The 24770-nt window shown below is 41.5% G+C and overlaps 1 protein-coding gene across 1 annotated transcript; it reads right to left on the bottom strand.

Annotated features, from left to right (window-relative positions):
- Positions 1–1242: 1242 nt before the first annotated feature.
- Positions 1243–18966, bottom strand: SLC35A3 (solute carrier family 35 member A3). Its single transcript, XM_062606131.1, has 8 exons — positions 18118–18966; positions 11413–11617; positions 10289–10443; positions 10085–10207; positions 8812–8983; positions 6181–6299; positions 5553–5686; positions 1243–3630 (listed from the first exon to the last, which is right to left on the bottom strand). Exons 1-8 carry the CDS (start codon positions 18169–18171, stop codon positions 3540–3542), a joined length of 1053 nt encoding a protein of 350 aa, XP_062462115.1. The 5' UTR covers positions 18172–18966; the 3' UTR covers positions 1243–3539.
- Between the last annotated feature and the right edge of the window lie 5804 nt (positions 18967–24770).

The following is a 24770-nucleotide window of genomic DNA, read 5'->3' as shown; positions in this document are numbered from 1 at the left end:
TAAAAAAGTTACAGTAAAACCCTCAGGGTGTTATCTTGTAGAAGCCAGATCTAGAACATGAATCTACCCCTTATTAAGCAAACAAAAAGGGAAGTTTTCTTGCAGTTTCTCTAAAGCAAAGAAGTTGAACAGGACTGTAAAATTACCTGAATCCTTTGAGAAAAAAGATTCCTGGGCACTTGCAGATAGCACAGAAATACGTTTAAAGAAAAGTTTATCTTACTTTATATTACACTCAAGATTTTTCACCACTGAACTGCTGGTTTATTTTACTTTGAAGACAGTTCTAAGTTTATGTGACCATTTACTATGTATCCCAGAGATTCTCAAATAAAACTACCAAATATCCAATTACTCAATAAATACCAGTACTCCCATTATGCAAATCTTAAAGAAAAATCACATCATTGAAGTTATTGCAAATAAATACCTAGCTATAATTTTATAAATATTTAAATAAAATTCTGCTAAGTATAGCTTAGCCCCCTAAATATACAACTAAACTAAGGAATCTGTTGACTAAAAGTCAGAAAAACAGTCCAGAAAAGCAGGTTTGTTTTTGGAACGTTAGATTCCTACAGATTGCTTGTAGGGCAAACTCAAAGCACGCTACCCCCTACTTCCCGATGCTCTGTGCTAGCTATGCTTCTTTGGTTAGTTACGAGCTATAGACTGAAAGTTTTAAGATACAAAGGTATCTCAAAGAGAAAATGTGCATACGCTCACAGACTGCAAGGGTTACAGAAATCACTGATCCCTCCTCAAATCTTTTCTGTTCTCAAGAAACATACACGGTCTCCCTTTGTCTAGAATAATGCTTTTCAATCTGGAGGGCCTCAGACAAGAGTCTTAGCCTGGAAAGGGCGAAGGAATGCCAGCTAAAAATGCAAATTCGTATTTCCCTTATAGCAACAAGTGTATGTTGATCTACTGAAAACATTAATGGAACTGTCAGTTGAAAGCACAGAAGAGTCACCGATCAATGGACAGGAGTTACTGTTCCTTAGTACAGTAGATACAGTGTTTTCCAAAGCTGTAGGACATCCTATTCAAAAGCAAAGAGCACATATTCCTATTATTTCCTTTAAATGGTTCCTTGTTGACAAATATTGACAGGTTCACCCAAAATACTGAACCTGGGTTATATGTAACACAATTCCAGCAATGTGGTGATTATGTGGCCTACTTGGTCCCCTCCTGTGCACCCAGCTTTAAAGCGTTCTCAACCTGCTGCTTAAGTAACCAATTATATCATCTGAACATTTCCACTACTGTGATACTTGCAATTAAAAGTATCATCGTGTAAGCCAAGCTCCAGTTCAGATATTACTACCAACTTCTCCATCATTTCAGGGTCATTCTGCACTTTCCATTCTACACAAGCAGTGCTGTGAGCCACTGCTCTACGCTGTTCTCTTACTTCGTGTTGCATTTTAGTGGCCGAATGGCTACATTTAATTTTTGAAAGATTCTGTCCCATTAAGGGTTATAGGTAAAAGGCTGAAGATTAACATAGCATGCCAAGTTAGGGTAATACAAGATAGTTTTGACCACCAATTTGACTGTAAGTATGGCATGCTGGGACAGATTCACAGCTCACAAAGCTCAGCAAGCCCTGGACTCTGAAATTTCTTTAATGTCTTGCTCTGATATGATAAACAACCAAAAAAGCTGATAATCCATGTCACTGCCAACAGAGGGAAACCACTATTTTTGCTTGGCTGATGCAAGTGGAATTTCTCCTTTCCCAATAATAATACTTCATTAAAAAAATCTCAGAGCCCTCTTCCAGACTCTCCTTGTCAATCCACTGCTAAAATGTGGAAAAGAGGATGTGATACTTTGGTTAACATTTTAAAACATCTCTCTTTTCACGTGTTCATTAGCATAAGACAGAAAGAGAATGAGGGGGAAACGAAGGAAATCATACATTTGTGCCACTTGCCATTCTATAGGTAAGGGACTACTGATGGGGTTTATATAAATGTGTATCTTCACAAGTGTTATGTGTGGGTAAGAAGTCACTCTACATAACTATCTATTGTGAATAGGCCTCCTGAAAACAAGTGCTTTTTAAGACACCTTTTTTTGTTTATTAGGTCCCTCATTTTTATTTTTTTTTGGTGTGTTTCTGGTTATATGCAAATACTTCAGCAAGTGAAGTGTTCATAACAGTCTAATTGAGTTAAGTTCTGACTGCATCCAGGTTTCCTTAAGAAGGTTGGTTTTGGTTTAAAACAGAAGAACAGCATGCTTTTATATTTACCTATTGCACAGTTAATCACTTTTGCATTATGTTTCCTATTAAAGTAATTCTACGACTAAACTGAATAGCTCCAGAGAACCCATTTTGGTCTCGTGTCGGCTCAAGGACTCCCAGAACAAAATAATAACAATGAAAAAAAATAATCTCAAATTAAGCCACTACATAGAAACATCCTGAAAAAGCCTTGGAAAGTTCATGAGTAAACACCACTTGTTTAGAAAACACCTCTGTAAAAGTACAGTACAGTATACAGATGATAGACCAGAATAGCTGCAGATGGAGCTGTTAAAGACAGCAATTATGCATTCAGAATGTTTATTACGGGCTCTTTGTTTTAAATTGTGGTTAAAAAATCCCCAGAGGATATTTAAAGCATAAGATCTACTTTGAAGGTTCTACCAAGAAGTTGATTTATAATCAATAAAAAGAATGAGCATTACCTCTGAGCAAGCACTCTGTCATAACCCTACTCTTAGTACCAGGTTAGTGGAGCAACCTCCAGCCTGTGTTCACAGAGCAGAGTTTTCCCATCTGTTGGAACACTACAGGCTATCCTGATGATGGCTGAGGTATCCACAAAGATTTCCAGCTTTCACTCTGACTTTCTTCCTTTGAACGTTAACATTCTTACAATAGGTTTATATAAGCAACAGTTATATTATTATAATTTAATAACAGATTTGTTATTAAATCAGCCTCCTAAAAATATAAAAATATTGGATATTATGAAAGTGTCTTTCGATCATACTGCAATCTTCACAGTCTTCATAGGAAACCTAATTAGAGCCATTGCTTTAGAACTATGATGTGTATTCATCTGATTTCATGTAACTAAACAGTTAAAAACCGTTATTTGCTAAGATTGAATACAGTCAAATTGCAAACCCATACAATCTGACAATGTTGTCATGTGCTCTTTCAAAGAGTGCATAGGACGGATTTCTGCAGCAGTCAGTACAGTAAATTCTTTTGATGCAATCCCAGTCAAAGCTGTAAACATTCCTAATCGCAGTTTCTTGGAAACCTTTTGTTCATGTTTTTATTAGCAAGTTGCACTGGAAGATCCCCTGCCTTTTTCTTTTTCCTCTCATCAGTTACAGGCAGTATCATCACCTTCAACCCCTCCAGCTGTTCAGAACTACTCATAAGCATTTCTTCTATAGATTCAGGGTAGGAATCCTTTCCTTGCAGTGCACAATGACACTTTCCACATGCCATTGTTAGCAAGGCCCCAGTGCATGATCTTGGAGAAGCAGGTTGATGAGGAAGTGTGCTATGCCTTAATGGGATTTCCTGCAGGTTTGGGATCATAACCGTATAGGAAAGTAGCTGCTATTACAAGGACTGCTCCAAAGAAAAAGACACTGAATAGAATAAGGATAGGGAGAAAAAAAAAAAAAAAAGAAAAAAGTTAGCTTGTTTCAGTTGATGCAACTTCTTTTATGTGTTACAATCAAAGACAAGACATTGTGGGAACACAGCAGATAAATTGTGTTTGTCCAATTTATAAAGAACAAAACAATTTGCATATATTTATTATAGAAGGATGCAGGAAGAAGTTGAAATAAGACATTTACATCCACAAAATAATGTATCTCTATAGTGACATTCTGAACGTTACAATTACAGTTTCATGGAACAACTGTCAAAAGTAATCAGAACAATCTTATTTTTTTCCCCATTCTTTTGCCTAAAGCTCTCTGCAAAACGCAAGCAGAAGCTAAAGTGCAATTGCTGCAGTTACCCAGGAACTTCTAACATCTTACACATAGCATGTTGTTGGAGTCGTGTTTGCTTTGAAGTCTAAAGCTTATGTCAAAACAAATTCCTGCGGCCCAAGAAACAGTTTGCAAGTCAGTATAATCTAATTTTTGGCAGATACATCAAGATTTATGTAAGGAGAAGATAATAAAGGCATCCTCTGTATTGTGACACATAGGCCTTTAGGTTGTTTTGCTAGTTACAAGTCTGAAACAAAAGACCCAAAGCCAACAGATGATCAGTACACGTGTTAGAAAAGAACCTTGTCATAAAGACATGACAGTGTTGACAATTTGAGCTTCTGAACCAAACACTATAAAAACTATGGCACATGACTTGATAATCCTTCAGAGAATACAGTTAGCCTGTTTCTGGACACGTTCCATCACAACACATTCAAGCACTTTAGCACTTCACATCTATTGTCCCAATCAAAGATATTTGTTGAAGCACAGAAACAATTACGCAGTTTCAGTTCAAATAAATTCAGTTGGCGTAAGCCAGGTTCTAAAGATAAAGTCTGATTAACTCAACTTGAATCAAGTTATTTATTAAATAAGATGGCTTCAAGTTCTACATGCTGCTAGTTGGCTTCACCTCCTTTAATTATTTACCACTGTTTCCATTTTCACCATGTTTGCAGAAGCTGGCAAGTTACTTATTATTTTCCATTTGAGCACACAGAAATACCTAAACCACTTTCTACGTTTGTTTTAATAGGACAAATACAGGCTGCTTATAATTGAAATTCAATGTCTTCTACTTTTTAAGCCTAAACAGTCGTTCTGCTTCCCTTTTTGAATGTTTATGTAAAGTCCTGCTTATACTGCAAGTGCTTTTAGATAGAAAGATGGGGTTTTTGTATCAGATAAAGTTGCGAATATTATTCAAAGTATTTTTATACTATGAGTATGTGTAACATGAGGAGTGTGTGTCAATTATAAGCAAACGCCTATTAATATTAGTTGGAATAGAGCAAGAAGGTTGGAATATTACTTCTGCACTCCACATATTAACATGCACTGCCAAGACAAACACTATTGTGGAACCTAACCATGTACAAACCCTGCAGTGTACAGAGCTACTAAAATCTGATTCACACAACTTATGGGCAGTGTATTGGGCCTAGAAGCCTATAGCAACCATTTTCCTTTCTTGTTTGGTCAAGTTGTTTTCACTAATAAATACTGGATTCCTTTACTAATAAATATGGGATTCTTTATGGTACTTGCTGTAGTGTAACTTCCATGTGTGTATGCAAAGAGACATGTATGTGGAGAGAAAAGCAGGAGAGGAACACACTGAGGAAGGTAGGGTAGGGAGGAAAAGGAGAGAAAGGGACAATGAATTAAACCAGAGCTTGCCAGAGTGGCTTGTCAAGAGCCAAGATTTGAGCGCCAGTTATTCCTGACCTGTGGGGGGCTCTGTCTTACAGGAAATTTAACCTTGCCAACTGTTACCTATGGTATGTTATGAAACTCAACTTTCATGTGCAAGTTGTATATACATGGAAAAGACTTCTTACCTTGTAGGGACAAAATCTTGCAGCCAGAAATAGGAGATCAATGTTGACAGTATAATAGAGAGAGAAGTTGCAAATCCCTTTAAAATGTTGTCTGCATATTTTATAACAGCAGCAATCACCAGCCCTCCAAGTGCCTGCAAAAAATAGTAATGCTTGGATTTGCAACCTGCAAATTCAACTCAGAGCATCTGTTTTAACAACATGCACTTACTTTAGGAGAGGGTTTTGTCTATGTTTAGGAGCATTACATTTATGTTATGAATATGGGTTGTTAAATATTGGAGAAGTTCCTTCCCCATTAAAGAAACTGTTGATCATATTACCATCATTAAATCAGTGGAAGTGCTTGTACCCTGCATTTTTACCCATAAGAGGAAGGGCTTTTTTTATATTATTTCTATTAAAAATCACAAAAGAAATAAAGTTCACATGCTTTCATGTTGCACAATACTTTGTATTACATATACTTGCTATATATTTTCAAGGGTTTTATTTAGAGGTTTATTCTAATAGCGATAGAGCAGACTTTTGGCTATAGAATTCGCAGTAGCTTAACGACACCCATTAGTTTCCCCAGTCAGTAAATCCCAAATGCCTCCACAGAAACATGTGATAGAAGTTATCTCACCTGTAGAACAACAACTACCCAAGTAAGTTTATTGTATCCTTGAAAAAATCCATTCTTTGACAGTTGCTCTCCATCATAAATGTATACACCCATCAGTCCAAATATGCTACCAAAAAATCCTGAAAATACAAGATTGATTTAAAAGCTTCAGGTGAAAAACATGCAAACGGGTTCCTTGTCCTCAAGGACTGCTCACATATTTCCCATTTTAAAACAGGACTGCCCCTTGTGATACCATCACGTTCAAATGCAGCCAGTGTTCAAATAGATATTCTCATTTAAAAGCTGTTTTTCACACTTATAACAAGTTTTGACTGTTTCCAGTAGGATGCTTTTATCTTCCACTGCTCTCTACTGGAATGTGGTAATTTTTGCTTATGGCATATAGCAAAATTCACTTAAACAAGTTCAGTTTTCCTGAAACTAGTCCTGCCTGAAGGCTGAGGTCACACTACAACCTGTGAGAAGAACAGGGAACACATTCACTGCAGGGGATGGGCTCTGACATAGCAAGAGCTGGAATTGGGAGTTTCGCAATTCAGACAAGGATCATGGAAGTGGGATTCTTCTGATGAGGTCTCAACAGCCTCAAAAACAGTGAATGTTTACTAGCAGAGACTTAATGTCAAAGGAAGAAACTGAGGTGAGATCAAAATGTGTATCATATGGTGAGTATAGTGTTCTTCTAACCATCTGGGAAAATGTTCCTAACCCCCTTAGGCATGGACGTAACACAAAATACCTCCTCTATGACTGATTCAGGCTCTAGTCCTGAGCAGGAAAGAGGGAGCAGTTTTTCCATTCCTTTTCTATGAAAAGTTGGCCTCTATTCTCATCACTTTTCTTTCTGACAGACATAAAACCTTTTGTTTGCCAAGAATTCTTTTTGTAGGCAGAATGAAAAACTTAGATTTCATTCAGATTAAACCAATTATTTCTATTTTCCAATCAATCTGCTAAAATAACTAATCAACTGTTCATACATCCCTGACCTGAGCCTGGGATGCATTAAACCTACATTTTTTCCAAGAATTATTCTAAAATACATTTTACATTTTTTTCTACAGTTCTAATAATTGTCTATGGATATGAAAATGAAAACCAGGTTGGACATACAGGTTTTGTTGTTTGTGTTTTAAGAAATGCTCTACTTCAAAGCTCTTGCTTACAACTGACTTGCTCCTGAATGATACGACATCTTAAGTAGGCAACTCACTACCGTGCACTTGCAGAAAGGATGCACTGATGTATAGTGAAACAGTGATTTCATGTTTTACAGATTTTCTAAAAGCTACAGAAGATGACAACATTGATTTCATTTCTGAACTGAAAACAATCTTCATAATGAACATATTCTACTGAGTTTGTATGGAGGCAAATTAAGCTCATTGACAAAAAAGAATTAAGAACAGAATCACAGAATAGTTAGGGCTGGAAAGGACCTTAAGATCATCCAGTTCCAACCCCCCTGCCATGGGCAGGGGCACCTCACACTAAACCATGTCACCCAAGGCTCTGTCCAACTTGGCCTTGAATACCACCAGGGATGGAGCATTCACAACTTCCCTGGGCAACCCATTCCAGTGCCTCACCACCCTTACAGTAAAGAACTTCTTCCTTATATCCAATCTAAACTTCCCCTGTTTCAGTTTGAACCCGTTACCCCTTGTCCTATCACTACAGTCCCTAATGAAGAGTCCATCCCCAGCCTCCTTATAGGCCCCCTTATAGGCCCCCTTCAGACACTGGAAGGCTGCTATGAGGTCTCCATAGCAGGTGACTTGATTCTCACTGTTAGCACAGGCATTTCTGTCTTCATATATCACAGTCCTAGTTACTCATTACCTTCAACAGTTCATGTTTAGATGCAGCCTCTCCTGATCTCATGTTTTTCACAAAGCGACTACTGGAACATTCAATATATGACCAGGTCACCTGGTCATCAAACCAATGAACTCACTTGTTTTCATACACACTTCTGTGCACTGCAGAAAATCTGAAGAATGTTTGAAGAAATCCTTGATTTATTTTTTTTGGCAATTATGACTGTTTAATTGGAAATTGTTTCAGATATCCTCATTGTCGCCCACCAAAGCACTTTTATCATGGAAACTAAGAGTGGTAATAGTCAGCTTTCCCTGGCAATGGATTTTACATTGTAGCTCCATCCAGAGCACCAAATCTTCCCTTAAATCCTGGACCAAGCCCCAGCTACTCACCCTTCTCTGCCTTCAGAATTCCCTAACATAACCTTTCCTGATGTATTCCCTCCCCTACTTCTACAATAAATACTAGCAGATAGCAAGTAGAGGTTTTGAGCCCCTTCTCTATCCTCAATTTGCAAATCATTATGGGCATGTAAAACTATTAAAATATAACCAAATGCAGTTCTGTGTTTTTAGCTGAAACCATTTATAATTAAAACACAGCCACAGGAAAAGAAAGGAAAAAAATACTGCTGATATTCAGACATTTTTGACTATAGCAGTGTCTGACCAACCATAACTACAAAAAACTACACCATCTCTTGCTTCTATGGTATATTCTACCAGACTCAGTACTCTATATTACACATTTATCTTAATTCTTCAGCATGTGGTATCTCCAGGAGATGACCTGAATGAAACTTACCAAGCTGAATGTTTCTGATCCACACAGACTGCTTGGTTTCCTTTAAGATTTTCTCAAAGTAAACGCCAGCAAATCCACTGGAAAAGCAAGCTATCAGAACTGCCATCAGGCCCACAAACTGAGATCCTGCCGAATGCTCCTTAGCAGCTGGTGCTTGGGAGTCTGAAGGCCACTGGATGTAAAAACAGTTACACAGCGTTCACTGGTAAAATCAAGTCAGGAGCACCTATAAAATGCAAGTTTGTTTTCTAGCATAAATACAATCCCATGCTTGCAAAGTTTTGTATTTTCACCATAGATACCTAGAAAAGCCTGCAAAGACATCATTTTTCTTTCTGCGTATTTGTAAGGAGTAAACCTGTGCCTGAAATGGGAGAACACCCTTCAATTTAAACAGGGCCAGGACTTACGTTTTATAAGGCAGAACTGTTTCTCAATCCCAGCATAATTTGTGATGGTCATTCATACTCACCAACTTTTGCAATCCAACAGTTACCTTATAAATACAAGCACAGGTAGAAAACCACATACACAAGCTGCCTTTAAGGTTGGATCAGTTGACTTTTGCATGTGCCTCTCTTCAGTGATTATACAGATGACTAAACATGAAATTTGTGACGCTAAATCCTGCAATATATCTACTGCTAACAGAATAAAATGCAATGCCATAGACAGAAATCATACTGAAGTCTGCTTCAGATGTTCTGCTTTCAGATGCTATCAGAATGTTTTATTCTCATTTTTAATTATTACATTTGAAAATTCTATAAAATGTAATCCTGATTCTTTTTTAAATCCTTAACAAAAAATTAGGATATGCTAAAATCTGCTAAAAATTCTTAGAACTTAGTCTCTTATTCCATGATCCTGCCCTCTAAAAACTACAACCCCTTGTACCTGCACTATTTAGAACAGAGGCCAAGTTTGCCTCTTGAAAAAGTTCAAGTAAATTTATCGTGCTGAAAACATATCACGCTGTGAGCAGCAGCAGATCAGTGAGTCCCTCATGTCTCAAGAAGCGTGCTAGCAAATACTATCACTGTTATTTGCAGGTTGCTCCAGAGCTCCTGTCACATTCTACAGGGGAGCACTGGGACACAAAAGAAGTGTTATCTTCTCTCTTTGAACCAGTTCTGGTGTCCTCTAGCCCTTGCCAGTGATGATTCATAGCTCGTGACCACACTCTGGCGTTCATGTGAAGCTGGTGGAATCAGTAAGCACAGAAATCCACGTGCCTTGAATAAACAAACTCAAACTACCTGCTAATACTTACCTGAACAAATGCCACTCCTGTCATCAGTATTACTAACGAAAGCCACTGGTATACACCTAACTTCTTGCTCAACATGGACACAGAAAACAATGCTGTGGTAAGAATTTTCAGTTGATACGTAACCTAGAAGAACCCAGAAACAGTTACTACTGCATAATTCATGGATGGATTTGAAAGGTACAGAGAAATCCAAAGGTACAGTACCTGGTATGTGGCTGCGTCGAGGTTCGACAATGCTACATACAGCAAGTTATTCTGAAGAGTATAAATCCCTGAAGGAATAGCAAGTTTAAGAGTTTCCATGGGTTTATTAAGGATTTCATCATGTAGCACTCTGTTCAGAGTCCGTAAATTGCACTCTACCCAAAGAAACAATAAAAGAAATAGACATTCACTATAAGGATGCAGGGGGGGAGGATATGGATATATATGAATATATATAAATGAATGATATATATAAATATCATATATATATATTAATATATTAAAAGAATTCTGTACTTAAAGATTGTTGCCTCCTTTTTAAAGCTATCACTGCTGTCAAGACCTCAAAATACTATGTTTGTTTAACTTTCATGAGACTCAGATATATGCAAGGAAAAAGGGCTGCAAGGTGTCTTCCAGGAATATCAAAACTAGAACAATTATTCAGAAGAATTTAAGTACAACTTATTGAAACTATGTCAATATTTCAAGGTGAATGTCATCTAAAAAGTGCACATTTAGAAGCAAGTCATCAATATTTATGAATATACAATGATATTTTTAAGCTGTTGAAGATCACATATATATGTCAAGGAACCAGATAAATTCAGTCTAGAATGTACAAAGTAAGAGCTGGAGTAAATCTGAATATACTTTTTTCAAGCTTAAACCTACACTTCTTCCTGTAATAATGAACTTGCTTTCTCCCTTCTTCATCTGCTGTTCGTTTCGGGGGTTTTTCCCTATTATTCATGCTTGGGACACCTTAAAGCTTTTCACTTTTTCCTACTTTTACATATGAATGTCTTCAAATGCCTGAGCAAACACAGCTGCCTGGCTTCTTTTCTACTATTAGCTTTAACCTGTTAATAGAAAATTCATTTTTCAACTCCTCAATATCCATATTCTTTAGAGTTAACTCTTGCAAGCAAACAGACAATATCTTTTTTCCTGTGTTGAAGAATGAGGTATGATTAATGTCACTCCAAGACTATTTCTAACATTTCTAACACGAGAAGGGAAATGCTGTTTTCACGCCTGTACTGACATGGCTGCTCTGCAGTTGCCACTACAATACAGCATATTGATTAGGAAAATTACTTGGTGCAAAATTTGACACATACTGCTGTCTTTGTAGACCAAGAGAACACAGGCCAAAATCTTCAGAAGTTCAGCAACAACTACTGCAGTGGAGGATAAGTAACGAGGTCCTTCTTCCTTCAGCGTCCGAGAATAACGCATGGTCAAGACTAAACTTGTGGTCTGAAAAACCAGGATGCTCAAGGAAAGGTATTTTAAATTGGTAGACATTTCTTGACTTTTTTCTTCCTGAAACAGAAAAAAAACCCAAACCCAGGCTTAAAAGGCAATATTGCAGATAGAGGTTTCCCATGGGAATTGGCATGTTAAAAGAAGTTATCCAGGGAGCTCAGCCAAATGAAAACAACAAACCTAATCTGATATTTTAAAAGAAAAAGGAGATGAACAGTTTAGAAATGTTTTTTCAAATAGGAGATTACAAATGGGGAAGCATATCAGAATATTAGAGTGAGAACTAATAGAGAAAAGCAATATTGCTTAGCTGTAGTAACAACAAAGTAAAATAAGGACTAATAACTGGTAATTAGCTTTCCAATAACTGGTTTCACTAAAGAAACCTCTCGAGGTAAATCAATGCTGGATTTCTCTGTGTAGGTGAAGGCTCAGAAGGTATTCCCAAAGTGAAGGAGCTGTGGCACTGCAGAATGCCCAGCACCCCTGCTGCACTGAGCTATTCTCAGAACTAGATCTTCTCACCCTTCCACCAGGTTGCAGTCTCTGCCTTGCCAGATGACACAGTGCCAGCACAGCACAGGGTGAGGGCTGTGCTGCTTTACATGGAAATGAGGTATGCCTGATGCTGAAGGAAAAGGAGAGTTGTGGGAAAGGAACATGTGGGAAGGAGGAGCTGCAAGGAGGCAGCACCAAACCCGTCCAGCTGGTTATCCTGCTCAATTGGTTCAATACAGATGACTGGTGATTGCACCCACTTTCTCACACTGCGCCAACCACCACAAACCTTACATTAGTAAAGCTGTATCATCCTCACCTCTATCATGAACTTTCACCAAGCTGAGGTGGTTTCCTTTGCCCTTTGTCACCAACTGAAGTATTAACTGAGTGCAGAAGATTAACAGATTCAATGCAATTTGCATTTTGCGAGCACAATACAAGGACATTACATTCAGAACATTGTGTCGTTTTCTGCTATTCTTCATACTAAGAAGAGTTTCCATACCACAGAAATGAATGCTTGCTATAAAAGATTAACTACTACTGCCTTCACTGCCCATATATTCAAAAATGGAGCCGTGCTTTATAATGAAAAAGTAAAATCAAATAAGTATTAGAAGTCAGAGATGTTTTCAAGTAAAAGAAAAGTAGTAAGAGTCAAGACAATAAATAACCGTTCTGACTTTTGGAAGGCTAGAGATGGATAAGCAATACTTTATGAATGCATATGCCAGAGCTGCCCCTGTGCATGTTTTACATCTACAGGCACATAAGTTTTGACTCATTATCTAGGTTTGTACCACTGCTGAAGGATGTGCTGGTACCTCAAAATATTTGTAGCTGAAACTGGAGCAGTTTCTTGCTCGACTGCATTTCTCTAGCGCAAGATGCATTTCGTAACAGTTTTCATTGCTATGAGATCTGGAAAGCTGTGATATGCAAGTATTTCTGACTTGCCTTTATCTTGTCTCTAAGCATTAATAGATTTGCTCCAGTCAAACAGACAAACTCAAATTAATACCTATACAGCATGGATCGGATGCTTAAGAGACACTGCAAACAAATACGAATTGCCAACAGCCACAGAGATAGGAAGTACATACTTGTATCCTGCACACTAAAATTGTTTACGTTGAGAATGATATGGCTGTAAAAATATTTCTAAAATCATCTCAGACAAAAAAAAGATGCCAGGATGCAGAAACTGAGAAGAAATACAAAATGATTCCTTTAAGGAATCTTAATAAGGAATCTCTAGCGTGAGGTGTCCCTGCCCATGACAGGGGGTTGGAACTGGATGATCTTAAGGTCCTTTCCAACCCAAACCATTCTATGTTTCTATGATTAATAGAAGATAACATTTGTATGAACTATGGTGTCATTTAACTCACTGAAGAAACAAATACTAATGACACAACTGAACTATATAAATCAGACAGAAATGAAGGAGAAGAAAACTGCAGGCAACATTCAAGATTTGCTAACTTTTCCCACAGGTTCTGGTGGAATAACCCTTTACACAAGGATGTTAACTGTAGAATTATGCATCCCCATCAACAAAATGCAGAAGATCAGTTAGTCAGAGGAACAGCTTTGAAGAACAGGTTTGCTATACCTGAAAACAAGGAGGAGAATGAGAAGAACAGTTGCCAGGAAGGGATGAAGAGGGGACATACAAGGATCAGACTCTCCAGAGGAACAGAGATCAGATTCTTCAGCAGCAGAGAGAAGACGGAGATAAAGGGAAAAAACTCAAAATCCACTGGGAGAAAATACAGAACTGAAGTTCATCAGAAGGTCTGTCCATGCTACTGGGGAAAACACTGCAGAATGCACACTTACATGAGACAACTTGCACAACATTTTTTCCACCTTTTCCATCTACCTCACTTTTTGGTATTGAGACCTGACAATCTGGAAACACAACGTGCTGTGGCTAACAGGAACACCACCAGATTTCATCCAAGCACACTTAAATAAGTTTTTAACTTTTTGGCTTTCACTTTTCAAACTGCTTCTGACAAACTACAGGTAATGGGAACACACATCCCTCCTGAACTGGGACCGAAATTTCTGCCTTCTGTGAGCCTGTGAAGTGACAAAGGGTTTTACAAATGTTCCCAATTCTGAGAGATCAATTTTATAACCTTCAAAACTGGTCACAATCTCAGAAAATAATGTTCATGTGAATCTCTTGCTGAAATAGAACCATCTGTTTACTAAGCAGCTTAAAATGGAATTTTAAAAGCAAATCACTACTATCTTGTTTATGAGCAAGTATCAAAGCGTTCAGCATGAAAACATGCCAACTAGGTCAACAGTTTAGTAAGCCCATCAGCAAAGCCATAAGGAATACATACCACACTAGTTCCTTGAACTACAGTCTTTGTCTTCAGTACTAATCGTGATACAAGAGGGAGCTTTCCCAATGTGTCTCAAAAAGGTGCCAGTAGCAGGAAGCATTTCTTTGCCATAATTCACTAAAGCAGTTTCAGAGTTTCCAAAACTCATACAAAATAGACTTTAAGTGCCCAGTGCGCTAGCTGAAATAAGGGTATCTGTTAAGAGCTGTCCTGTCAGTGGCCAGCAAGGCAGGCTTGTAAAGGACAAGTGTGTGAATTTTCTTGCTGTATTTACAAATAGTTGGTTCACTGAAACTTATGTATGCCAATAAAATAACCACCCTTTACTGAGCACACATACTATCTTATCAACTCTCCTGGTCCCTCTTCCTTTCTTTAAAGAGAGCTGCGTATGAGCTCATAAAACTCTGCAAACAGGGCACTCCCGGATCCAGAAAAGGATCTAAGCACCAACCTGCAAAGGGCTGGACCATCTTTAAATGCATTTCACAGCAGGTTTAGATTTAGAGGCTACTATCAGAGGTGTAATTGCTTTCTTCTAGCCACAAGTTTCTGCTACTCTCACTGCAACAAACTGCATCATATACTAAGTGTCTTCAGTAACAGCTCACACTTTGTCTTAAACCAATAATGAACCCGGTTCTCAATGTGTTTCCTATACAGTTACCACCAGCCTTAGATTTCTTCCTGGGCTTTGGACAAACTACTCAGTACTGTGTCCCAAAAATCAGATTTAGGTTTGCCAATTCAAAGACACAAAGTTGAGTGGTCACATTTACTCAATGACTTTTGAACTGTATCTTGCAGTGGCAGGTGCTAACTCCCAGGCTGCCACATGGCCTGTCACATCAGTTAACTCAGAGACTTGGCTTATTGTTCTTTTTTTCTATTAGTCTAAGTGAAAAGAAGTAAACCGCTCCTTCCTAGTTTATTCAGTATTACCATGTAGACACACTCTACAGCCAGCAACACGGAAGGCAGGGACAGAGCTGGAAGGCAGGTCTATATAGGAAGTCAGCATTCAAGCCAAGTGTTTGCAGCCATGTAACCTTCACCTTCGGTACACACAGGTGGATAAAACGCAGGGCTTTTCTTAACTGTTGTCTTTTACAGATGTGATGGTGTAAACCTCTGAGCTTCTCAGCTGCCAGATAGCTACAGTAAGAGAATTTCGTGCAAAATTAAGGATCAGGTTATGAATTTATCCTGTTCTTGAATTTGTAGGAGTGTCAAAACCTGAGAGAATTACTTCAGCTTAAGGTATTTAAAATACTAAAACCAAAAAGGAGACCTCTAGAAAGAGACACGACTTATTTATTTGAAATACTTTTTAGTTAAGCTGAGAGCCTAGAGACTGTCTGGAGACATTTTCCACAGATGAAGTTATGCTGCACATCAAGGACATCCTTCCACCAAGCATGGCCTAACCCCATCTTTGAGAACAAGAGAGCAGGGACCACTTCACAGATCCAAGCACCTGTGTACAAATCCTGATAAAAATATGTTACAGTAAACTAAGTATAGAACTGTTAAGACTCAACTTTATCAAACATCAAGTATCTAGTTGGATAGCATGTTTTAGGCTCATTGAAATTACATATTCACATATTGTTTTATAAAGAAAGATGAAAGCTCATCCACAAATGATCTGAATTTCATTTATTTGTGCATTTCTCCTGCATCAGTTACATTGAGAGCTCCTTCAGTATCCCAAACTATCCAATATTCTGCATTATATTTCACAAATTCAGTCTGAATTACTAAGAAAGCTTTTTTAGAAGCTGGCTCACTTTTTATTATATTCATTTGGTTTCATTATTTCTTAAATTTAAAAAAAAAACAAACCTAACTACTATTATGCTTGCAATCTTCACAGTGATGGCGTTACATGAGCTACATTTCCTCTAGCCTAGCTGTGAAAGGTTTTCATTGCTGATGGTCTTTCACAGTAAAAAGCCAAGTTACAGAAGTTATTGCTAGTGCTTATTCCATTTTTGGATCAACGAGTTTAAGACTGCTTAACCAAACTAAAGGCACTTGCAGATTAGTTACAGTACAAAGTCAAACAGAAGCAGACAACCAACCTCTTAAAACTGCAGAAGGGTAACTTGAAGTCTGCAGCCTCTAGCAAAACTTTTAAGACCAGCTAGAAAATAAGCAGTGACAGAATCTGCCCCACAGAAGGGTGGGAAGTACAGTACACTACTCCATTCCAGTGGAATGGATACGGACACACTTCCTGGCCATTTGCTTTGAAACCACGGCAGCAGATTGAAGAAATAGCCCTGTGTTCTCCTATTTCTCAAATGGAATGTGAGCCTGGTGCTGATGCTACACCTCTACAAATATAATAAGCTGGCAACAAAGAGGAAAAAGACAATTATTAGGTGGAGTAAGAGCTCACAGAACCTGAAGAACCTATTTTTATTACTTCCTTCTTCACATTTACACATGCATTACCCTCTTCCCTGTGTTGGCTAACAAACAAATAATATGCTACTATCTATAACAACTACATCCCTCAGAGGAAAGTTCTTTTCCATATATCTTTCACTTGAACTCAATATAGCCTTCTTCCCACCAAAATTAGTACCAGATGCAACAAATACATTAGGTATAGAAATAAATGGATGGAGTTCATGAAGTTCAGTAAGCCCAAGTGCAAGACCCTGGATACGGGCTGGGGCAATTCCCAGTATCAGTACAGGCTCGGTAACAGCTCAAGAGCAGCCCTGTGGAGAAGGATGTAACGGTGCTGATGGACGAAGAATTGGACATGAGTGGGCAATGTATGCTTGCAGCCCAGAAAGCCAACCTTATCCTGGGCTCCATCAAAAGTAGTATGGCCAGCAGCTTGAGGGAGGTGACTCTGTCCCTCTGCTCCCATGAGATCCCACCTGGAGTACCACATTCAGCTTTGAGTCTCCAGCAGAAGACAGACTTGGCCCTGTTAAAGCAGAACCTGAGAAAGGCCACAAAAATGAATAGAGGGATGGAACACCTCTCTTCTGAAGAGCTGGGGTTCAGATTGGAGAAGAAAAGGCTCTGGTGAGACCTTACTGCAGCCTTTCAATATATAACAGGAGCTTTTAAGACAGACAGAGACTTTTTACTAAGGCCTGCAGTAAGGACAAGGGGCAATGATTTTAAACTGAAAGAGGGGAGATTTCAATTGGATATAAGGAAGAGAGTTTTTAGGATGAGGTTAGTGAGACCATGGCAGGGAGGTTGGAAGTAGCTAATCTTTAAAGATCCCTTCCAAACCAAAGTATTCTAGGATTCTGTGATAAATACCTCAGATAGTAGTGAGGGTGCACAGACTTTTCCAAATCTAGTAAATGCTGCTGAACTGGGTTATGAACAAGATCTTACATATATATATTTGAAGTGCTAAATTTGGACTGATATCATGCAACAACACATTTCTTTCTCTCCCCACCCTTCCCAATGTGTGTTCTTTCATATCTGTGTATTTATTGTTTTCATAAACCATGTTATAAATATTGCTAATAATCTTAAACCTCCTATTTCTCACTTTAAAAGATCGCTATTCATGTTTTCAATCTTTCTCATATGATAGAGGTTTCTCCTTCATTCCCTCCCACGTGTCTATACTTGCCAGCTGCTCCTCCCCAAATACATGGCACTCCTCACCTAGACCACTGCAACTCACTCCATCATTTCAAAACTTACCTTCCTTTTGCTTTTGTTTTTTGGTTTGTTACTCATTCTTCTCTTTGGATACATTATAATGTGTATTGAGCACGCTATGGCAAAAATAAGCTATGTTCTTCTTAGAGCTTGTCTTCTTCTTCAGAAGCGTTATTCAAAGCAAATCCTCTAGCAAAGTTTTTCTTGCGTCTTCTAGCAGAAACTGAGTAACAGAGATGTTTTCACATGAAGTTTTCCTTCAGGCAGTGTTTCCAATTTCTTCATTGACATTAGAAAAAAATCTTAACCGGTGAAAATAATTGAAAACATTACTGCATTCAAGTAATACCTTCACAACAAGGACAGCAAGCACAACACAGCAGAATGCTGGTGGACCCTGCTCCTGCAACGTCATCTAGTACCTATCTAGGTAGTGCTATCTAGTACCCTATCTTGGTGTGCTTGTTTTAGCTAGGGCAATTTTCTTCATGGTAGCTGGTATGGGGCTCTGGTTTGGATGTGTGCTGAACATTGTACTGATAACACGGGGATGTTTTAGCTTCCACCGAGCAGAGCTTACACAGGGTCAAGGCTGTTTCTGCTTCTCACCCCACCAGCGAGCTGGCTGGGGGTGCACAAGGAGCTGGGAGGGAACATAGCTGATCCCAATGGACCAAAGGGATACTCCAGACCGTATGGAGTCAGGCTCGGCACATAAAGCTGGGGAAAGGAGGAGGAGTTACAGCATTTGTCTTCCCAAGTAATGGTTACGCATGATGGAGCCCTGCTGTCCTGGAGATGGCTGAAGCCTGACCATGGGAAGTGGTGAATGAATCCCTTGTTCTCCTCTGCCTGTGTGTGTGGCTTTGGCCTTCCCTGTTCAATTGCATTTGTCTCAACTCACGAGTTGTTTCCTCACTTTTACCCTTCCCATTTTCTCCCCCATCCCACTGGGGAGGAGTGAGCAAGCGGCTGCGTGGGGCTTAGTTGCTGGGTGGGGTTAAACCACCACATTTGGCCTTTTTAAAATCATGCAGGTACCTTTTAGCAAGGGCACTTGGTGCACAGAGCAGTTACACATTAAGTTGTAACTGCTAACGATCAAGCAATGATTTCCTCTCAACTTTGCTCCAAACCCCTAGACTTTTGCCAAGTATAGTAGAGGCTGTATCACTGGCCTAACACTCAACCAGGAAACTGCACCACTGCCAAGTCTAACAAAGGGAATGCAATTATATATTAACTAACATCTAATTTCAGATAATGCTATAGATTGCTTGGGACCCAGGTGAGGTTTTCCTCTAGGTTGACAGAAAACACAGCAGTTCAAACACACGGTTCTGAAGACCTCGCAGAATTTTTTTTTTCTTTCTTTTGTGGGGGGAGAATTAAAAAAAATAAATCACCATTCCAATCTATGAATCAGAAAGGAAAAGTTGGGCATTGTGAACCTTAAATGCCAAATCTGTGGCTAAATACTCTTTAAGCCCACCCCATCCCCTTTTATCCTTTACACCAAGCCTAAGAATCCAAAGGCAAGATTTCCTTGACCGAGGAGAATTTGTTTTGATGACTATTAAAGAAATTACATACGGAGAATAAATATTCAGCATTCAGGAAATTCAAGCCATCATTGAGCCAAATCTAACACCAATATTTCTTGTAAGATGAAGCTTTCAACTACGCACACAGTAGTGCAATAGTTTTATATTGACATAACAGTCATTAAGCCAAACTCTGCCTGCCAGCACAGAAATCTGATACGACCTGCCTTAACTGCCTCTCTCTTTTCAAACAGTGCATACACTGCACTCATTGTATGGACCACAGAACAGAAAGATCCTAGTAGTCACGGTCAGACTCTGGGAGCAAGGAAGCATTCAGTTCTCAGTTTCAGTTGAAGCACACAGGAGGGCAATGCCAAGAGCTGCCTGAATCCTGCACATCTCTCAAGCCAATGAAGGGACTTGACTTAAGGTGCTGAAAGGCTGAGCACTGAATACAAGCTACAGCTTACTCTTACATTATTTATGAATTACTAATCAAGTCTCAGTGCTTGAGGCAATGCAGCCACCCTCACTCAAGGTGACCCAGCATGAGTAACACAAACTAATACTACAGTGAAAATCAATCTGTAGACACTTACTGCTGAAAGCTAGTAGTAACAAATGAAATTAGACAGCTGAACAGTGCACTACAGGGGGTATGACTGTAAGACAAGAAGGTCCAAAAATTCAGTGGAAAATCCTTAACTCCTAACCATCTTACATTTGTATACTAGATCCTAAGAGGTACAGATCTTAAGAGTCTCTCCTCCCCTCTAGGGACACCCACTATCAATGTCACCCACCTTTGTAGCCTGCAGAGCTCCAGTGAAGATACTGACACTGTGCAAGCAGAGGGCATATGGGTATGAACTGGAGTAACTGGTGAGGAATAAACTCAGGTGCTAAGCAATCCATGAATAATAAGAGAAGAATAACTATCTAGCAAGCCTGTACCAAAATCAAGTATGTGTTGCCCTCGCTTAATACTCCAAATCTGGAACTGTTTTAAGCAGACACATTTGATTAGGGGGATTGAGGTGCCCTCAGCAAGTCTGTGATGGCACCAAGCTGTGTGGTGCAGTCGACATGCTGGAGGGAAGGGATGGGATCCAGAGGAACCTGGACACGCTGGAGAGGTGGCCAATGCGAACATCATGAAGTTCAACAAAGCCAAGTGCAAGGGCCTACACCTCGGTCAGGGCAATCCCAGGCACAGCTACAGGTTGGGCAGAGAAGAGATTCAGAGCAGCCTGAGGAGAAGGACTTGGAGGTACTGGTCGATGAGAAACTGAACAGGAGCTGCTTCAGTGTGCGCTTGAGCGCAGAAACCCCCCCGAGTGCTGGGCTGCATCAACAGGAGTGTGAGCAGCAGTTGAAGGAGGGGACCCTGCCTCACTGCTCTGCTCTCATGAGAGCCCACTTGCAGCACTGTGTGCAGTGCTGGTGTACCCAACATCAGAAGGACATGGAGCTGTTAGAGCAAGTCCAAAGGAGGCCACGAGGATGATCAGGGGCTGGAGCACCTCCCATACGGACACAGGCTGAGAACACTGGGACTGTTCAGCCTGGAGAAGAGAAGCTGTGTGGACACCTCAGAGCAGCTTCCAGTGTCTGAAAGGGGGCCACAAGGATGCTGGAGAGGGACTCTTCATCAGGGACTGCAGTGATAGGACAAGGGGTGGTGAGTTCAAAGTGAAACAGGGGAAGTTCAGGTTAGATCTAAGGCAGAAGCTCTTCCCTGTGAGGGTGCTGAGGCGCTGGCACAGGGTGCCCAGAGAAGCTGTGGCTGCCCCATCCCTGGCAGTGTTCAAGGCCAGGTTGGACACAGGGGCTTGGAGCAACCTGCTCTAGTGTGAGGTGTCCCTGCCCGTGGCAGGGGGCTGGAACTGGACGATCTTAATTAAGGTCCTTTCCAACCCAAACCAGTCTGGGAGTCTGAGATTCTATGATTCCTTTTGCCTAGATACCTGGCTTGGACGATCCCTGCCTTTTTTGTTCTGTTATTGCAAACAGCAGCATAACTAGCAAAATTAGGAATTAGGCTGTGTAAGAAGCCTGTAGGATTGTTAAAGACATACAGACACCCCTAACAACACATTGCTCTAAATAAAGCAAATTCATACTTGCAACTACCACAGTCCTTCCTAAACCCAGTGTTTTTGCTGCATATGCTACTTCTACAACCCAGCGCATCATGCATCCCAAAAATCTGGAAGATTCTTATCTTCCCAAACTAACTCTCAATCACAGGTTCTCACAATGCCTAACAATGCACAAGGGGAATCATGAATCACAACTATCACCTCCCTCAAAATCACCCTGCAGCTCCTAAAGAAATCAGATGTTGCCCATTCTATTCTAAAAGAAAAGCACACACCACAGAGCTGGAGTCTCCTCCAGCAAAGTGTCTGCACAGCAACAGCTTCAGGGGAGCAGGCCCCATGTACAAAACTAACAGTGAAGAGCTGAACGGGTCTGGCTCAACTCAGTCCATAGAGAGTTCAGATAAGTCAACTGCAGAGGTTTGGGAAGAAGCAGTCTGTCACGTAACATTCATTCCAAACCCCATTTTGTCAGCCTGCATACACATCCTCCAAAAAGCAAAGGCTGCCTCAGATCCCAACCCTGCTCTGTAGAGGACACCACAACAGATGAACTTCCTGCTGTGGTGGTTGCTCAGTTCGGGAGGTCTGTTGCATACATGTCCCACATCACACACCCTCCATCGCACAAAGCAGTCTCAGCTTTCTCCACCCAATCCTTCCTTAAAAACTTTTTCTCTGGTACCCAAGTCTCCCTCACAAATGCAAAACACAGTTTTAAAATGAAACAGATGGGAGTACCTGCTGGTGTTTATCTTTTACCTTCCAGCCTATTCCATACGATGCATTACCTCACTACATCCGTTATCTCTGCACCCTCTGGTTTTACGACACAATCCATAAGCTTTGCTTTGCTAAAACATTTCCCACCTGAAACCCCCGTGTGAATGTGCCACCATGTCAGTACTTACGAGGTGTTAACTTCGTAATTCTTGTGCTACCTCCACCCCAGGGCTACACCGAGCACAGGAGACCTCCTCGCCACAGTACTGCTCGCACACAGACAACAAACCCACCAAGTGGCCACGACCCCAGCACCACCGCCGCCGCCGCTGCTGCTGCGGACCAGATCCACATCCACATCCACCTCCCTTCCCAACTGCACAGAATCAACTGGGTTGGAAAAGACCTCGCTACACACCTCACCACAGCCTCCTTCCAGGTAGCTGTAGCTGCTCCCCCACAGCAAGTTCTCCTTCATGCCCCATGCCCCACGCCCCCCGCCCCCCACAAGACCACTCCGGCTACCGGCGTTTCCCTCAGTTTCTCCTCCATCCCTCTCTTCCCCTCCCACAGACCCGCTTCCCACCCCATCCACCAACCCCGAGCGTCGCTCAAAGGCCTCCCGCGAGTTCCTTCCCTCATCCATGACCCTCCCGCGGCAGCCTCCACCGGGCTCCGCCGCTCCCGGCCCCAGCCCAGGCCCCCACCTGCAGCACCAGCCCCCGCTCGCCGCCGGCTCCGCTTCACCACACACACGGTGCTTCCGGCAGCGCGGTCCTGTACCGCGAAGGCTCCGGCTGCAGCCGCGGACCCGCCCGCTCCGTTCCGTTCCCAGCGCCGCGGCAGCCAGCGCGGCCCGGCCCGGCCCGGCCCGAGGCGAGCGAGCGAGGGGGGAGCCAGCTCGGGAGAAGAAAGCCCTTTAAGCTCATCCAGTCCAGCCCTTACCCAAGCACTGCCAAGGCCACCACTAACCCATGGCACTGAGGCCTTGTCTCCACGGTGTGTGAACACTTGCAGGGACGGTGACTCCAGCCCTGCCCTGGGCAGCCCGTTCCAATGCCTGAGCACCCTCTGGGGAAGGAATTGTTCCTCAGCTCCACCTAAACCTGCCCTGGTGCAGCTTGAGGCCGTTTCCTCTTGTCCCATCCCTTGTTCCTTGGGAGCAGAGCCCAGCCCCTCCTGGCTCCATCCTCCTGTCAGGCAGTTGTAGGGAGCGATAAGGTTCCCCCTGAGCCTTCTCTTCTCCAGACTGAACCCCCCAGGTCCCTCAGCCGTTCCCCATCACACTTGTGCTCCAGGCCCTGCACCAGCTCCATTGCCCTTCTCTGGCCCTGCTCCAGCACCTCAATGTCTCTCTTGTAGTGAGGGCCCAGAGCTGAACACAGGATTTGAGGTGCAGCCTCACCAGTGCCCAGTGCAGGGGCACAGTCCCTGCCCTGGCCCTGCTGCCACACTGGTGCTGATACAGGCCAGGATGCTGGTGGCTTCCTGGCTGCCTGGGCACAAGCTGCTCATGTTCAGCTCCGTCAGTCAGCACCCCCACGTTCTTCTCCATGAGCAGCTTTCCAGCCACTTTTCCCCAAGCCTGGAGTGTTGCAGGCCCAAGTGCAGGACCCACACTTTGCCTTGTGGAACCTCAATCCCACTGGCCACAGCTCATGGATCCAGCCTGCCCAGACCCCTCTGCAGAGCTTCCTACCCTCCAGCAGATCAACGCTCCCACCCAGCTTGGTGTCATCTGCAGATATACTGAGGGTGCCCTCGATCTCCTCATCCAGATCATCAGTGAAAATATTAAACAACACTGGCCCTAACACGGAGGCCTGAGGGACACCACTAGTGAGTGGTCACCAACAAGATGTGACACCATTCACCACCATACTTTGGGCTCTGTCATTCAGCCAGTCCAGTGAAGAATACACCCATCCAGGCCATGAGCAGCCAGTTTCTCCAAGAGAATGCTGTTGACAGTATTTTTTACTGTCAGTGTTTTAGTTAGGTCCAAACAGACAATGCCCACACCTTTTCCCTCATCAGGGAAGTGGGTTGATAGCCTGCTGGCCAGGGTCTCACTGATGGAGCAAGGGCTCTGGTGCTGGGGACACTGCATGAGGACTGGCAATAAGAGCATGTCTGCAGTGAGAGACATGAGCATTTTGTATGAAATCCATGATTAACTGATTAGAGAAGGCAAGTTCGCACTAAGATATGGAGATCCCAGAGAGAACCCTATTGCAAAGAAACAAATTGTCCACCAAATTTTGAAGACCATATTTAGGCAAAACTCCTTTATGTTTCAATTACAGCTTCAGGTACTTAGGTT

The sequence above is a fragment of the Pezoporus occidentalis genome, unplaced genomic scaffold, assembly GCF_034315485.1.
Source record: "Pezoporus occidentalis ecotype Australia unplaced genomic scaffold, CSIRO_AGI_Poc_V1 ctg94, whole genome shotgun sequence".
In the NCBI taxonomy this organism is placed as follows: domain Eukaryota; kingdom Metazoa; phylum Chordata; class Aves; order Psittaciformes; family Psittacidae; genus Pezoporus; species Pezoporus occidentalis.
The sequence above is the reverse complement of the archived record's forward strand: the minus strand, read 5'-3'. Positions and strand labels throughout refer to the sequence as shown.